Source organism: Protopterus annectens, chromosome 15.part0 (assembly GCF_019279795.1).
Source record: "Protopterus annectens isolate FY-2018-M chromosome 15.part0, PAN1.0, whole genome shotgun sequence".
Classification (NCBI taxonomy): domain Eukaryota; kingdom Metazoa; phylum Chordata; order Ceratodontiformes; family Protopteridae; genus Protopterus; species Protopterus annectens.
In genome coordinates, this window is record NC_056749.1 from 188582010 (window position 1) to 188599576 (window position 17567).

At 35.2% G+C, this 17567-nt stretch overlaps 1 protein-coding gene across 4 annotated transcripts in view; it reads right to left on the bottom strand.

Annotated features, from left to right (window-relative positions):
* LOC122790109 (probable E3 ubiquitin-protein ligase MID2) overlaps positions 1-17567 on the bottom strand; it is a 1228538-nt gene that overhangs the window by 345627 nt on the left and 865344 nt on the right. For all 4 annotated transcript variants that reach the window (XM_044057683.1, XM_044057682.1, XM_044057681.1 and 1 more), the window contains one exon: positions 3626-3721. In XM_044057683.1, coding sequence (XP_043913618.1) covers positions 3626-3721 — 96 coding nt within the window. The remainder of the gene's footprint in view (positions 1-3625; positions 3722-17567) is intronic.

Sequence of the window (17567 nt, forward strand, 5' to 3'; positions counted from 1 at the left end):
GCTATGGTCTTTTGCAACAAAACAATAAAAATCTGAAAGAAAAATTAATCCATCTGCATGAATTGTGTGTATATAATAAGCACCTGGCTAAGGTTGTACTCTGCACCTTCCACTTTTTTCCTATAAGCAGCTCCCCAATGCGGAAAGTAAAAGGACCCTAACCTGCAATGGTAATGCTGCAACAGTGTCAGAGCTTGTGAATATGTATTGTTATTGGGTCTATGTCAAGTCATAGTGATTAAACGCACACACACACACACACACACACACTTATCCTTAACTGTGTTCTGCCTTCACTCAAAAGACTAATCAGTGAGGAAAGGGGCATCCATTGATGTAATTATGGTATCAATCGTTTGCACTGATGATCTTCCTCTTTAACTTTGACCTTCAGCCTTGCCAAACATGATGTCTTTTACCACCTTTCTATTCTCATATGTCTGAAGCATAAAAGTCAAGGTTGTGTAATCTGAACTTCCAGGAACATGCAGGTTTTTATCTCCCCCAGTACTGCTCTTTTTTTCTAGCAGTGCATCGTACACAAGTATTTTTTGTCAATACTTTGTCAGAGGCATCAGTTTCTTTCCTGTCATGTTTCTTCATTATGCAGTTTTAGGATCCATACGATGATACTGAAAAAACCCATAACTCAGACAACTAATCTTCATACACACAGACACACATTTGTAGCTGAGGGTCTAGATCCTTCAAAGTTGTTTTGCCGATAGAAGTTTTTCATCAGCTTTACTGATTACTGATTGAAGCAGGCTGATGTCATCTACTATGCATTTCTTCTCGGTCTAGAATAAATGTGCGCAAAACACTTTTAAGACTATGGTGTTTAACCTTGATAAGCAGGTATTTCAGATTGCCTTCATGTTCATCTAGTAATATGGTATTATCAGCAGAGAGAAGACTGTTAAACATCTCCGTCCAACTCATAAACCTCAGGCTTGGTTCTTGCAATCTTGCTTATATGGAGATGTGAGATGCATGCAAGTTAAACATGTATGGAGAAAGTATAGAACCATTCTGTTTCTCGTTCTTGTGGTTCAACTGTTGCTTCATGATAGCTTTAAAGACTGTGTGAGAGGACTTACTCTATGGTATATCCAAGCTTCTCTGAGTGGCCCAGATTATATCGAACCTTACATGGTCAAAGGCCTTGCTCTAGTCAATGAAACACATACAAATTTCCTTTTGATAATCTTTTGCTTTCACAAGGATCCATCACACATCTGCAATGATTTCTCCTTCCTTTCTATTTCCTGAATCCCACTTGCACTTTTGGCAACATTCATTTGTTAACGCCAATGAATATTTTTGAGAAGATTCTTGCTAGCATTTGGGATCACAGTGATTGTGATCATTTCCACAATAATTTGGTCACCTTTCTTCAAAACTAATACAAAAGCAGATCTTTTACAGTCTGCTGGCTATGATGATTTCTTCCAAATTTCCTGCAGACCCTTGTAAGTAACATCTGCATCTGAATGCTCTACTACAACAGTGAGACAATGCCTGGTGCTTTGTTCATTGGTAAGGTTTTCAATGCCACTTCTACTTTGACTTTTTTTTCTACTTTATGTAACTCAGTTAAGTATACAAGTGAAAATGGAGGAATCCTCACATATGTACTGTCCTTGTGATATCAGTAGTTGACAGAGAATGGACACTGCCTTGTGTGTCAGAAAAAAATGTTGTGCATACATCTGAATTAGCTAAGACTAAACAAAAACATTAATTCATTATTCGCATTATTTATATCTTTTCTGCAGCCAATGAGGAAATGAGTCTACCCAAAATGCACTGCTCAGAGGCATCAATGACAGGTCACTAAGGTGAGGATACAACATCTGCAGTGACTTCTATCCGTTTCTGGAAGAACAATATGCATTTTATTTCATTAGCAACTTCACACCCCCCACCCCTCAAAAGACACATACGTATGTGCACAGTTTCTTTACCACTAGTTTGCTTTTCTGGAGAGCTGGAGATGTGCTCAACAGAGGAGAGGATTGGAGGTCAGCAGGACTAAGACAGAATAATTGTTTGTGAATGAGATGGAGGATAGAGGAATGGTGAGGATGCAGGGAGTAGAGTTGGCAAAGGTAGATGAGTTTAAATACTTGGGATCAACAGTTCAGAGTAATGGTGAGTGTGGAAGAGAGGTGAAGAAGAGAGTACAGGCAGGATGGAGTGGGTGGAGAAGAGTGTCAGGAGTGATTTGTGATGGATGAGTAATAGTAAGAGTGAAAGGGAAGGTCTACAAGAGGGTAGTGAGACCAGCTATGTTATATGGGTTGAACACAGTGGCACTGACAAAAAGGCAGGAGTCAGAGCTGGATGTGGCAGAGTTAAGGATATTAAAATTTGCACTGGGTGTGATGAGGGTGGACAGGATTAGGAATAAGTATATTAGAGGGTCAACCCAGGTTGGACGGTTTAGAGACAAATCCAAAGAGGCAAGATTGTGTTGGTTTGGACATGTGCTGAGGAGGGATGCTGGGTATATTGGGGAAAGGATGCAAAGGATGAAGCTACCAGGTAAGAGGAAAAGAGGTAGGCCTAAGATAAGGTTTATGGATGTGGTGAAAGAGGACATGCAGGTGGTTGGTGTGACAGAGCAAGATGCAGAGGACAGGAAGAAATGGAAATGGATGATCTGCTGTGGCGACCCCTAACGGGAACAGCCGAAAGAAAAAGGAGGAAGACTGACTTCCTGGATAAAAATAAAGTACGTTTCCCAAGCCCAAAAAAACTGCAGCCAGACTCATTCTCCTCTGCAGCTTGCACATCTCCTCTTTGCACACACAGAGAGAAGCTAAGGCACATACGGAAAGTAATCTTCCACACTTTTACTTGTCCTTTAGGAGGTTTTGGGGGTCTACTGTTTTTTTCTGCCTTTATCAGTTATTGTGCCTTCCTGTCACAGTCCCTACTAAAAGTCTATATTTTGTGTATAGTTAAAGAAAGTATCTCCCCTTTATGACAGTGGTACTCCTTTTTTATAGTCTGTGATTCCCCTTTTTCACTGACTGATACTCTTCATGGCATTTCCATTGACTTAGTTCGCTTCTGCTAACCTTTGTTGAAACACAAACAGCAGTCCTGAAAGTAAGTGCTACAAAAACGCATCCTCCACTCTGCTAGCTTAACCTAGAATCTGTCACTTAGTTCAGTTCAAACTAAAATTCAATTACTGCTCATACTGCCCACACAGTGTAATTGTAAGTCACCTTTTTGGATGAAATTCTTCACAAAATGGATGTAAACCGACCACATCTAATAAATATGTACATACACATCTATCTATAAACACAGATGCATAACTGAGAGGGGAAAGGCAGGTGTTCACTCAAGTTATGTTTAGTCCTACTTTTATTAAGTAAAGGTAAGCAGAGACTTCGGGAACTGAAGTTTCCATACAGTCTTCATTTTACAGAATGAGCCAGTATCTGATACAGGTGCTGCTACAGACAAGGGTCAATGCTTTTGTTGGAAAATGTTCTGTAGGTCATTCTCTGCATTCAGCACACAAGGCCGGTGCAGTTCAGAAACCTCATGTAATAGTGGGTGCGGCTGATCTGCGTTAATTCACAGTACAGGGATGCATCTTACTTACCTCGACCTGCTGGCAGATCTGAATTAATTTCGTCATCTGGGTCTCCAGTTCACTGTTCCGCTTCATAAGGTTAGCGAGGTTTACTTCCAGAGCTTGCTGTAATGGAAAGGGAACAAAAAGAGAAGCAAATTTAATATTTAATGCAAATGAATGTACTGTAGTGATGAACATTTTAACTGGCAAAGCCAAAGATAAAACAATGACATATGTGAGATCAGGACAGCTGTATATGCATATTTATAAACAATGATGTAAAGAGTGATGCCACAAGAGACGAGACTCAATAGAGCCTGTAAATGGAAAAGGCATGACTGGGTGTACAGTATACTGACATAATAAAATCTGCACTTTTACATAGGAGATGCGGACAAATTAATTGATACATTTGATAAACATGGTCATTTTTTTTTCAATAATTTGTATTTTCATTTTCCATTGATGTGAGTCATAAAACAAACATATCTAAGAAGCATGACCATAGTACAGTGTTATCCACTGAGATTCATACCATAGGATACAGGTCATCCAACAAAAATTATCTACACTATATACATAGATGCTTTCACAGTTAAAACATTTGAATATAACAGCAGAACATATATTTGTAAATCAAAACCATAAGACATTTTGATTGGCTGATCATATGTGTTGTTCTAGATTTCCTTATGGTGTATTTCTAAGTGTCTCTGTGGTGGTTCATGCTAATATAATGTTTAAGGCTTGTTCCCATACTACCCTACATCTTGTATTTACGATTTTATGATCCAATAGATGCTTTATGGCTAGCTGTCTGAATCCCTCCCAAGAGATACTATTTGGGTCAAGCCACTTAAACGCTACATATAGTTTCATTAGGAGAAAAATTATAACAAGTGTGGTGGCTTGTTTAAAAACATGGTCATTTTAACACCTTAATTCTTTTACAGATCAGCATTTGCATACATGCTCACAGCCAAGTAATAGGCAATCAGTCTACATTACAAGCCTAACCAAAACAATCTATTCAAAGCAGGCTTACACCAGGATCCAGATTTCAAAAGACTTTCTATAGGTGTAAGTGACTTAGTCCATCCCGTGTGATCTGGCCCCTGGTGTAAGACAACTTTGTAGATAGACCTTAGACTGAAGTGAGTCACTTGCACAAAGAACAAGTCTTTCTGATGTGGGACAGGTTTACAAAGTCACTTCCACTGGCATCAAGTCTTGTGTAATCTGGCCCAAAGTCTTTGAAAGCCATGCTCTTTGAATCTTGATTCTTCAAACAGAAACGCAATATGTTTCAGCTTCTCCCATTAGGGGTTGCCACAGCAGATCATCGGTCCGCAGATTGATTGGCATTGGAGTTTTTACAGTTTCAAGTTGCCAGCCCGGCGCACGCGTATACACACACACACACACCCCCGCGCACATGTATACACACACACACACACACACACACACACACACACCTCCCTGCATGTCCTTAAAACTCACTCAATGGCAGGGAGACATGCGGACTCCACACAGAAGGTGCTCCAGATGAGAATCAAACTGGAGAACATCTTGCTGTGAGGTGACAATGCTAACTGCTGCACCACCGCAAAGAAAACTATGAAAACATAACTGGCCAACAGCACATATCCTAAAACCTGTATTTTAAGGAATGGGTATCCCCATAACTACTAATATATATCCCTGCTCTGCCTCAGGCCTTTGATGCTACTTAAAAAAGACAGTTAATTCTTGGCAAAATTCCTTTCTCACTGTGACATCTGATGGGAAATCCTTGAATATCCTTAATCAAATAAACGGAGTACAATTACAGCCAATACAGGGTCCAGATTTTAGAACATATAATGGCCATTAAACCTAATGAGGTTATTAATGTTTTGTCTGTTTGTACAGGTACAAGTAAGTACCACCACTTAAAGTAAATAAGACATAACCAATTGAAAAGGGAAATAAGATGACAGAGTGGATTATTGTTTTTTAGCAATATAAGTAATGTAATATGTTTTACTATCTTATTTGTGTACAGGATTAAAACATGATCGGTGACAGAATAATAGTACATGTCCTAAAGGAAGTGGAGTAGCTAAGATTAATAGAAAATGCTGTTATGTAGTTAACTTCTATCGAATGTATCCTCCACAAGCAATATTGCATGTTAATAAACAGTCTGTCTACATTTCCTGACTTGGGGGTCTGTACCTTGAAAGGTATTCCTGGATTGAGGTACTCCCATGCCACCCACCATAGGATCTCCTTCTTGAGATAAGGCATGAGGAATATCTTTGTGACTGGGGGGGGGGATTTGGGACCATACATTTTTCAGGTACTGCTGAATTTTCCTCATATGCAACTTGACTGAAAGAAGTACTGGAATGGTTGTTGCCATGAATCCCAGTGCTCTTAGAATCTTCCTGGCTGAACAGGCATTGAGGGAGCTTAGGGTCTAAAAGTAAACTGTAAAGTTCTGCAGCTATTCCTGAGGCAAGAAGGCCTGCATCTTTTTGATGACCTATCTGCACCCAACTAGGTCGCAAGTGTGCTGGAAGGAAGATTTTTTTATAACTGATGGTGAACCTCAATTACATGAAAAGATTTGAAAGCGAGTTGGAGGTGTTGCAGTAAGATCTGACATTAAGCAACCTGGATAAGCAAATTGTCTAAACAGAATAATATTTACATCCCGAGTCCTGAAAAAGGCTATTATGGGAGCTAGGTAGTCTGTTAATATTCTGGGGGCTGTAGAAAGCCCAAAAGGCAACGCAGTAATCTAATAGTGAGATAAGCCAGTATAGATCCTAAGGAATTTCCTGCAGGAGGGACATATCCTCTCACTACAGGAACAGAAAGTTGTAAATATCAGTATATAACTTCATTCAAAGCTGCTGTAAAACTTGTAAAGTTAGTATAGTATTTACCCATTAGTAGTAATCTGTTTTTTTTTTTAAGAATTGGAAAACTCTAAGTCAGTAATTTTGCAATTTATTTGTCAATCTACACTTTTAAAGCAGGCTTAAGTACACTGATCTTCAAGTTTTTGATTTTACTTGATTCACATAATTTATTTAGGCTGCCTTTTTTCTCAGATGTTAAAATTTTCCTTACCTCTATAGTCTCCATAGTCATGTCTATCAAGCATCACCTAGTCTAAATTCACCAGTGTAGGTAATAAATAAACGGGGGACTTGTATATGAACTCTGTGGGACACCAGACTTCAGTGTCTTCCATTCATGTTTGCTTTCTCTTTAATAATCCAGCTTCTGTGCCTCTTTAGAATCTTAGAATTAACTCAAATCACAAGCAATTGTGAAAATAAAACACTGCCTCTGCCTACAAATGCATTCCAAGAATCCAGTAGCTCACACCATAGACTACAATGGGGAGATATTTACTGTGTTGAACCTTACTTGTAGCATACAGACTACATACTGGGAATCAGAAGACACTGAAAAATAAAAATCTCATCAGTATGGTAGTCCCCATCACAGCATTTTGAGTACAACAAACTAAAATATAAGAAAGAGAGTAAGCTTTCTGATGCATTTGTATAACACAGGATAGCATATGATAAAAATACTCATGCTATTCATTTTCTTTCACATAATTTCAGTTAGATTTATTGTGCCAAAGGCATTCAGGTAGCCTACAAAGACTGCATCCACTTGAAGGCATCTGTCCCCAGCCACAACAAGTTATTCCAGAAAGAAAGAAGTTTGTTAAACTGGATAAGTCTTTTACTATACACATAATAAAACTTAAAATGGGATGTTCTGTCTTTATACTTTTCCTTACTTTGTCCAAAATGAGGATTTCCATCATGTCTGAACAGGCTGTTAAAGTCCCTTTTCTGGCCCTTGCCCTTAAAAATAAGAAAGAACCAGGACAGTCCTTTCATTGTTAGGAATGACACCATCTACTTTTTTTTTTTTGTTTACTGAACACGTGAATAGAAATACGGATAAGTTCATTTTTAAGCTGTTTTTCTCTTCTTTTTCACTTCTCTCTAACTTCAGTGATTTTGACTGTTAATCTTAGTCTTTCGTGTCTACCACTTCCCTAGTTATGACCTTTCAATTTGCAATACTTCAAATTTGTCTGAAAAATATTTTTACTATATTTTACATTACATTAAATTAATTTTAGTAAACACATTTTTTATCAAATATTTGGTGTTAAAAATGTTTAGAGTTCTCTTCACTGACTCATATTTATTATATAAGTTTTTATATTGCATTTCATTATTTTTTGTAGATCATATTTCATTACTTTTATAAATCATATTTCATTAAAAGGTTCTAACCATTCTAAGCAATTATAGTTCCAAACCATAAATTTGGTAAATTTTGTCCTACTGCATTTATGTGTAAATGCTTTTGTAGAGAATAATTTACCTTCCTCGTGAACCCATGTATAAATTGTCATTAATAATTCACACTAGTGTAAAGTATTTTTAATTCCATCATTTGCTGCATTCCTTAATCAAGACTACACAGACTGCTTTTATTTGTACCAACTTGTATTTCTTCTTGTGTGGGACCTTCGCATCCTTAATCACCTCTAAACCAGACATGGTCCAGTCCAGTAGAAATGACCCAGTGAATAAAACTTAAAAATAAGTAAATACATTACAACTTCTTATTATAAAGCCTTAAAAAATACATGTAACACTGGGAAATTACAGTGCACAGCAGGCAACAACTGAAATCTTAATATGACTTATGGGATGTACCATATAGCTAATCACACCTCTCAACTGTCCAGATTTTCACAGACTGTTCAACATTTTTTCTTACATTGTTAGTCTCTTCCCCATACAATTTGTGGTTTTCTGGAAAGTAACGGAGGATTGAAGTCACTAATGACATATATATATATATATTGGTGTTTCTGGCTTCATATCCTTCAGAAAATACATGCTAACACAAATACTACTCTAGCAACTTTCTAAGTTAAAACAGCAACATTAAAAATGTGTCCCTATTGTTTGGCCTTTGTACGACCACCACTATGGGCATTGTCCAGATTTCTTCAGTTTAGAGTTTGAATGGTATGTTCCTAATAAAGCTCAAGTTTATTCTTCACAAGTATATCTGGCACATAACATCACATTTCTTAATAGTCTGGTCTGGGATATTTTCTAAACCTGGAACAATTTAGCTGCTCTGTAAAGGTTCAGTAAACAACTGCACCACCAAGAGGTATTTTCTCTCTGGGCCCAATTCCTTGTAATATAGTACTTCATTAAGTGTAAGGAATCAGACAGACACATTTTACTATTTTTTTAAATTGGGAAAAACAATATTTAACATATGCTAAACTCATGTTAAGAGCTGACCAATGAGCTTAGCTTTTTCAAGCTATTGCACAGGGATGTGGAAAATTCACAGTACTGCTCAAGGTGATGTATGTCATTCTACTCTGGTTTATGTACTGGCTAGATAGGAGAAATTAGTATTATGTGAGCATAGCCAGCCTTAGGCATAGGCCAACTAGGTGACCACCTAGGTCACTGCTCTAGCAGGGGCGCTTTTCCAGTATTTATTACGTGTAGTTAGACCAGGATGGGGGCACAAGGTGTTGTATTTTAATTGTAATAATAATAGTATATCTAAGAGAGATGATTTTTTGAAAATTAGTTTCATTTCTACATATAATAATAATTAATAATGAAGACAATTGGTGAAAATTTACTTGATAACCCTTAATTTTGAAATAAAAAGAGGAGTTTGTAAAATTGGGTGAAAAAAGGATTTTATATATAAAAAAGGAGTAAAATAATAAAATTCTTAAATATAGTAAAAGTGTAAATTTAAAGGTTAAATGCAGTGAAAATTGTAAAATGTGAGTCAATTTTCGAAAGGTGGTATACATTTATACATTAATTGTAAAGTTTTACATTAATATAGTTTATTATTGTACTTCTATAATGTAATGTTGCTGTATGTAATTGCTGTGGAGTAAGCAATGACCGTAGGTAAAAGCGGAGACCATATACGCGACAGACTACTAATAAGTATGAGTCAAAAAAAATAAGAATGAAAAAGAAAACTGCATGATAAACCAGAGAAACAGTTTGATAAACACATAGGACATAGTTTCAGTTTTATACTCATTGACTCAACCTATTCTACTCTTTATTATTAATATTGAGTTATTAGAGGCAACTTTGTGACTGCAAGCTGAACTCTTTTCTTTGAAAGGACAAGTTTGAATGAAGTTAATGTATTATGTGTTTTAAGATTTTGAAATTGAGACAAAAAAAAAGAGAAATAAAAATATTAATTATTATCTTTGTACATATTGTGCCCCATTTAAGAGGATTCAAGAAGGGAAATAATTTTATATTCCAATTTTATATTCCATTTTTTTATTATAATAAAATCATATTACACTATTTTTTTGAATAACTATAGTAATTCAGTTATGTAGTGTTTACAGTTTAATAATAATAACTTTTTTTATATGTATTTTTTATCCTTTTTCCTATCTTTTATTCTTATTTTTTTTTTTTTTTTTTTTTTTTTTTACTTTTTTCTTATTTTGTTTTAGATTTTTAGATATTTAAATATTTAATAATAATGTTACATACTTACTACTTTTTCAACACACTTTTTTTTTTTTAAAGAAATTTAGTTTTTTAATTTTTTAAATAAATCAAATTGAATATATATATATATATTTTAATTTTTTTTACAAGGTTTGTAACTTGTATATACGTGGTTGTGGTGCAGTGTTTCTTTAAATGCACTTTTCTGTCTCACCACATCACACAATCTCTATGTATTTATATGGCGGTTCTTTTAAAAAATGTTTGTATTCTGAGGAAGCTGCTACTACTGGAGACATAACAAAGGAGACTGGATTGCAACCCTTACTTTAGACTAAGCAGGAGGGACTCACGACTAGATGGAATAATAAATACAAAGTTTGAGATGGAACAATAGACAATATAGACAATAATAATAAAACAATACTCTCTAACAATGGTCTCTTTTAAATATTATTATAACCATAGCTCTAACAATGGAAGAAGAAGAAGAACAGGAAATTCAGAAGAAGAAACTGGAAGTTCGATATCATTAATGAAACTTTAGTACCTACTGTGAAACTTTCCAGCCTGGAATTTATGTAACAACAATAGACTCTTTGGCATGTCTAACTCTAATAACAAAAGAAAATTCAAAATAATATTCAGGAGAATTCAAAATGAGATTTCTCACTTTATACAACTTTTTTTATACTGGTCAGTGCTTGCCTTCTGTTCATACAATTGTCCCTACAAAATATGTTAAGCATGTTAAGAAAAATATGTAATAGATTTAAAATTAAATGGCACATTATAGAATTTATATGTTTTTATACAATACTGTATGGTTTTGAGAAACATGCATTATGGACATTGGGAGTTGAGAAAACAATGGAGGTGGATATTAAAAAAAAATGCCAAAATAATCAAACCATCATGCCAAAATGTAAAACACAACATGCAAAAGCAACAAATAAAACAACTAAAGCTAAAGGCATGCTTCAGCAACTAGGGGATAAAGGGAGGATGGTTACAAAGAGCATGAATTGGTAATCTGGAAAGAAAAAAGTCTGGATATATATATTCTAGGTTCTAACTACTATCTATCTGTAATTAATGAGTTGAATTAGAAAAACAAGGACTAGAAGTTACTTTAGAGATATGTTCATTGAGGGTAGAATTGATTTAGATATTATTTAACTATATTAATTAGTACCTCTATGATTTTTGTGATTTTTTTAATATTAAGAATAATTTTAATAATTTGTAATTAAAGGATGAAGATTGCCGCATTGATGGTTACTTATCCTTGTATTGAAATTGTGCACCAGTTATCTTGAAAAAACTTTGGCTAAATACTTGGAATTAATCCACTCACATGGACTCATGGTCTTTAAATGAAGTAATGGTAATTCTTGTCTTCTTTAATAATTCTTCTTACTTTTTTGAGTAGATGTAATACGACATATCCATACCATATAGAAACGATAGAATGGGTTTTTCCAGTCAAAAAAGAACTAAAAGAAATCAAAATGCAAATGGATGTATTCTCTGAACATTATTTTATTATTTACAAGATTTTTTTTTTAAAATGGATTTCTCATTTTTAAAGACAAACACAATGTGCACCACTATGAATGGTCGTTTTCTCAGCCAAGGTTCCGGAAGTGGGACAGGAAAGGAAATTCTTATTTGATAACATCATATTTGATAATTATGGTGCCTATAAAATTATTGATATTTTTGTCCTATTTGATGTTTTTTTGTTGAATTTGCAATGGATGAAGTATTCTGTCACTGTAGGAAGATTTTTTTATAGATTTACTCCTTTTTCTTTATACATGGAAATAGACTTTTTTGGATGGAAACTTTGGGAATGCTTGTATTTAATTTCAAACTACTTGTGCTCAAAAGCGAAAGCCAATTTATATTGTTTTGTATTCTTATAATTTTTATATGTTGATCCCTTCAAAACAAAAAGAGCTATTATTAAAGGACAATTAATTAGAGCAGCTAGTGATCTTAAAAGATTAGCTATATATACTGACGCTCCCTTAGATGCAGAAAACTGGGTAGTATGCCCACTAGTGTAAATTAAAAGGTGCGGTAACTGTATATCTAATAGAGATGATTTTAATATAATTAGTCATTTTTAAATTTTATAGTAAAATTTAATATATCTAAATAAGATATTTTTTATTGAAATTTTTCATTTTATTCTTATATTGAAAGACTTACTTGAATTCAATTAATTGAGACCCTAATTTTGTATTTATAAAAGCATAATGAACTTGGAAATTGAAAGGAGTAAATAAAACCTAATTTTGTATAATAAAAACTAAATAATAATAATAAATTCTTAAAAATAGATCTAGTAGTAATAATAATGTAAAAATTGTAAAAATGTTCAGAATGGTAAAATTTAATTAAATATTGTATTTAACTTAAAATTGTAGTACCTTTCAGATAGATTGTAATTAAATATTACATAAATGTGATTAGCTGTTGTACTTCTAGGTATATAAGTTTACCTGGCACAGACTAAGACAGCATCTGTATACTATGAGCAATTGCAGAAATGTGATGATGGAACGACAAACTATGATGATAAATACGAGGGACAATGTGAAAGTTAATGCCAGGCAAAACACTGTGTACCACGTTTCAGTTAGTTAGGACCTATGGCCATTATTTATATTCATCTAGGAGTTGGGAATGCTATTAATATTCTTTTAGTTTGTTTTGATTTGGTTTATGAACTCGCTTGTAGTCTCTTTTGTTTAAGGACTGAATAAAAGTATTAGACTCTTAAAGAAAGAAAAGATGAGTTTTTATTTATTATTATAGTACATCTATATTAGTATTTATTATTAACAGATAACATCTATAGATTATAGATCGTAATTATTAATAATTTTATATTTTTCATAAATATTCAACTATCTTTTATAAATAAATTTACTATTTTTTGTGATGTAATTACTATGTTCAATCAGGTATGTTATATAGTTGCAAGTTAATTTTTATCCCTATTCTTTATTTTTCCCTATTCTTTACTCTATCTTTTTTTTTTTATCTTTACTGCACTTTATTATTTTTTTGTTTTAGATATTTAATATTTATATATTTAATATATTAAATTATAGTAATTAGTAATAATTACTTACCTTTACTCGGTCTTTTTTTACTATTTAGTTTTTAAAGGATTTTAAATAAAAATATGTTATATATATAATTTATTAATATTATTTAATTTTTTGTCACAGGTTTGTAACTTGTATATACGTGGTGTTGGTGGTTGTTTTCTTTAAATGCACTCTGTCTCACCACATCCACACACATTCTCATGTATTTATATGTTTCTGTTAAAAATGTTTAAAAATGTTTGTAGCTGTGTAATACCACCATGAAAAACGCTCTTGTTTTTGTATTAATAAAAGCGTTATTTTTTACGCTATTTTGATTTCTTCAAAGTTCTTCAAAGTTACTTATAGTACATACTATCAGAGCCTTGCTATTCAAGTTTGGAAGGTGGCGTTTCTTTTCTGTTTGCACAAGGTGTTGTGGTGGGGGAGCTGTGGAGTCAGTTTGCCTAGGGCACCAGTTGACCTAAGGCCGCTCCTGTCTGAGAGATGTGGTTTTCTCTAATGTTGAGCACGCAGTATTTTTCAGTTTAAACTCTTTAGAGAGAAAATTCTGCAAATGATGAATACACTAACAAATGCAACCGCATTTGTTTTGGTCAGACGCAATCCCCTTCACATTGTTTCATGCATCCTAACAGCTAATTCATTAACAAGCATACTGGCCTGCATGTGCATAATGCTTTGATAACAAGAGCCATTCCCAAGAATTAAAGCTTTAAACCCAAAATATAAACGTTTCACAAAAACAAATTAAACATTTCCCCTTCCATGCATGTCTAGATGCATCACAACCACCTTTTAATAAGTTTCTATTACCGTCTTGACACTGTTTTAGTGATGTTTTGACAATAAGAGCTATTCCTAAGAATTAAAGCTTTAAACCCAAAATATAAATGTTTCACAAGAACAAATGAAACAGTTCTCCTTCCATGCATGTCTAGATGCATCACAACCATCTTTCAATAAGTTTCTATTACTGTTTTAACATTGTTTTAATATCAATGAAATCAACAGTTGTGTCAGTCAGATTTTCTCGCACTACATTATTTATATAGTCAACTGGTTTGTTGAATTCGGGATAAACTCAGCTGTTTGACAGGTTCCCAACAGTGAGCTCTAAATTCACTTTCTTTAATCTGTTAGCTAGTCTAAATAAATCCTTTGTTGTGTCCTTGTCATGGTTACTTCTGATGTAATTTCTTTCTCAACTCATACACGCTTGTAAACACAAGCCTTCCAGTAGAATTAATTATTAGGTAAATGTCATTGAATTTTTTTAACAATTTTCTCATACTTTGTGACCATCTTTGTGAGGTGAGCACAACTGCATTGAGCTCCATTCAGCTTCTAACTTGGAGAGCTTTAATGAAGTTGGCCACTCAGTAGGAACATACTCTACTAATCCACCCTTCTTACCATAGCTGGGTGGAATTTTTAGTTAAAGCATTCTCCACATTCTATAGTTCCAACTTCCCACTCCCTCCTAGGGAAGCTAACCACAGATTAATTATTATTGAATCTTACCTTATCTTTAGGCTAAGCTACCTTCTTGCTCAGTCAATCTCTTGCTATTACTGACAGGTTTCTTCAGCTTTCAGTTCTCTTGTTCTAGTCCGCTCCATTCGCCCTTTGGGCTCACTCCGCTCCTCTCCCTGCCTCCAAATCTCACCCGCCCCCAATACTCCCACACTTACAGCCCATATATCCACAGCCCCTCCACAACAGCCTATTACCATCCCTCAGTCATCAGACCCACTCCCACTTCCACTCCACATCCTCCACCTCCCATCAACCTTCTCTGTACACCCCACCCACACCATGCAAGGCACACTAGGACTACTACTACTAACTCTCACCACTCTAGCTTACACCACATCCATACATTCTAACATACCAACAAACACTACCTACCACATAACACACACCCACACAACCTCACACAAATATAGTAATATGCTCCACACTATTTAACAACAACTCATTACTCTACATACACAAAACAGCAACCATACTACCTCACAAAAGGTTAACAGTACCCAAAAAAATACATATATATATATATATATATATATATATATATATATATATAGCATATGCCATAAAACTCACACTATTCCTCATAAAATGGCTACTAATCTCAGGGGACATACACCCCAACCCAGGTCCAAGCAACCCAATCCTATCCCAGAAACACAAGTCAGACCTACTTATTATCAATATAAACACAAGTACCATATCCAACAAACTACATGACTTTCACGCATTCATATCCCACTATGCCCCAGACATACTAACCGTTACAGACACCTGGCTAAAACCTGCCACACAAAAGGAAGAAATTCTTCCCCCAGCTATAACATCCTAAGGCAAGAAAGAGGTACCAAAAAGGGATGTGGAGTTGCAATCTTATTTAAAAATACACTCAACCTCCAACCACTAAAACCCCCACTTCCCAAATTCCAGAATGCAGAGACATTAGGCCTCAGTTATGTCCCCTAAAAACAAAAAAAGAATCGACATCCTCTGTAGTTATATTCACCAGGAAATAACTCACCTATAATAGGAGAGATACTACAATGGGCCGCAATCAACCTACCCAAGAAACCATCCTGCTATCAACATCCTCTGTAGTTATATTCCTCCAGGAAATAACTCACCTATAATAGAAGAGATACTACAATGGGCCACAATCAACCTACCCAAGAAACCATCCTGCCATCAACATCCTCTGCAGTTATATTCCCCAGGAAATAACTCCCTATAATAGAAGAGATACTACAATGGGCCACAATCAACCTACCCAAGAAACCATCCTGCTATCAACATCCTCTGTAGTTATATTCATCCAGGAAATAACTCACCTATAATAGAAGAGATACTACAATGAGCCACAATCAACCTACACCACAAAACCATCCTGCTATCAACATCCTCTGTAGTTATATTCCTCCAGGAAATAACTCACCTATAACAGAAGGGATACTACAATGGGCCACAATCAACCTACCCCAAGAAACCATCCTGCTATCAACATCCCCTGTAGTGATATTCCTCCAGGAAATAACTCACCTATAACAGAAGAGATACTACAATGGGCCACAATCAACCTACCCCAAGAAACCATCCTGCTATCAACATCCTCTGTAGTGATAGTCCTCCAGGAAATAACTCACCTATAATAAAAGGGATACTACAATGGGCCACAATCAACCTACCCAAGAAACCATCCTGCTATCAACATCCTCTGTAGTTATAATCATCCAGGAAATAACTCGCCTATAATAGAAGAGATACTACAATGGGCCACAATCAACCTACCCAAGAAACCATCCTGCTATCAACATCCTCTGTAGTTATATTCCTCCAGGAAATAACTCACCTATAATAGAAGAGATACTACAATGGGCCACAATCAACCTACCCAAGAAACCATCCTGCTATCAACATCCTCTGTAGTTATATTCCCCAGGAAATAACTCACCTATAATAGAAGGGATACTACAATGGGCCACAATCAACCTACCCAAGAAACCATCCTGCTATCAACATCCTCTGTAGTTATATTCCTCCAGGAAATAACCCACCTATAATAGAAGAGATACTACAATGGGCCACAATCAACCTACCCAAGAAACCATCCTGCTATCAACATCCCCTGTAGTGATATTCCTCCAGGAAATAACTCACCTATAATAGAAGAGATACTACAATGGGCCACAATCAACCTACCCCAAGAAACCATCCTGCTATCAACATCCTCTGTAGTGATATTCCTCCAGGAAATAACTCACCTATAATAGAAGAGATACTACAATGGGCCACAATCAACCTACCCCAAGAAACCATCCTGCTATCAACATCCTCTGTAGTTATATTCCCCAGGAAATAACTCACCTATAATAGAAGGGATACTACAATGGGCCACAATCAACCTACCCAAGAAACCATCCTGCTATCAACATCCTCTGTAGTTATATTCCTCCAGGAAATAACCCACCTATAATAGAAGAGATACTACAATGGGCCACAATCAACCTACCCAAGAAACCATCCTGCTATCAACATCCCCTGTAGTGATATTCCTCCAGGAAATAACTCACCTATAATAGAAGAGATACTACAATGGGCCACAATCAACCTACCCCAAGAAACCATCCTGCTATCAACATCCTCTGTAGTGATTTCCTCCAAGAAATAACTCACCTATAATAGAAGAGATACTACAATAGGCCACAATTACCCTACCCCAAGAAACCATCCTGCTAGGCAACCTAAACTTAG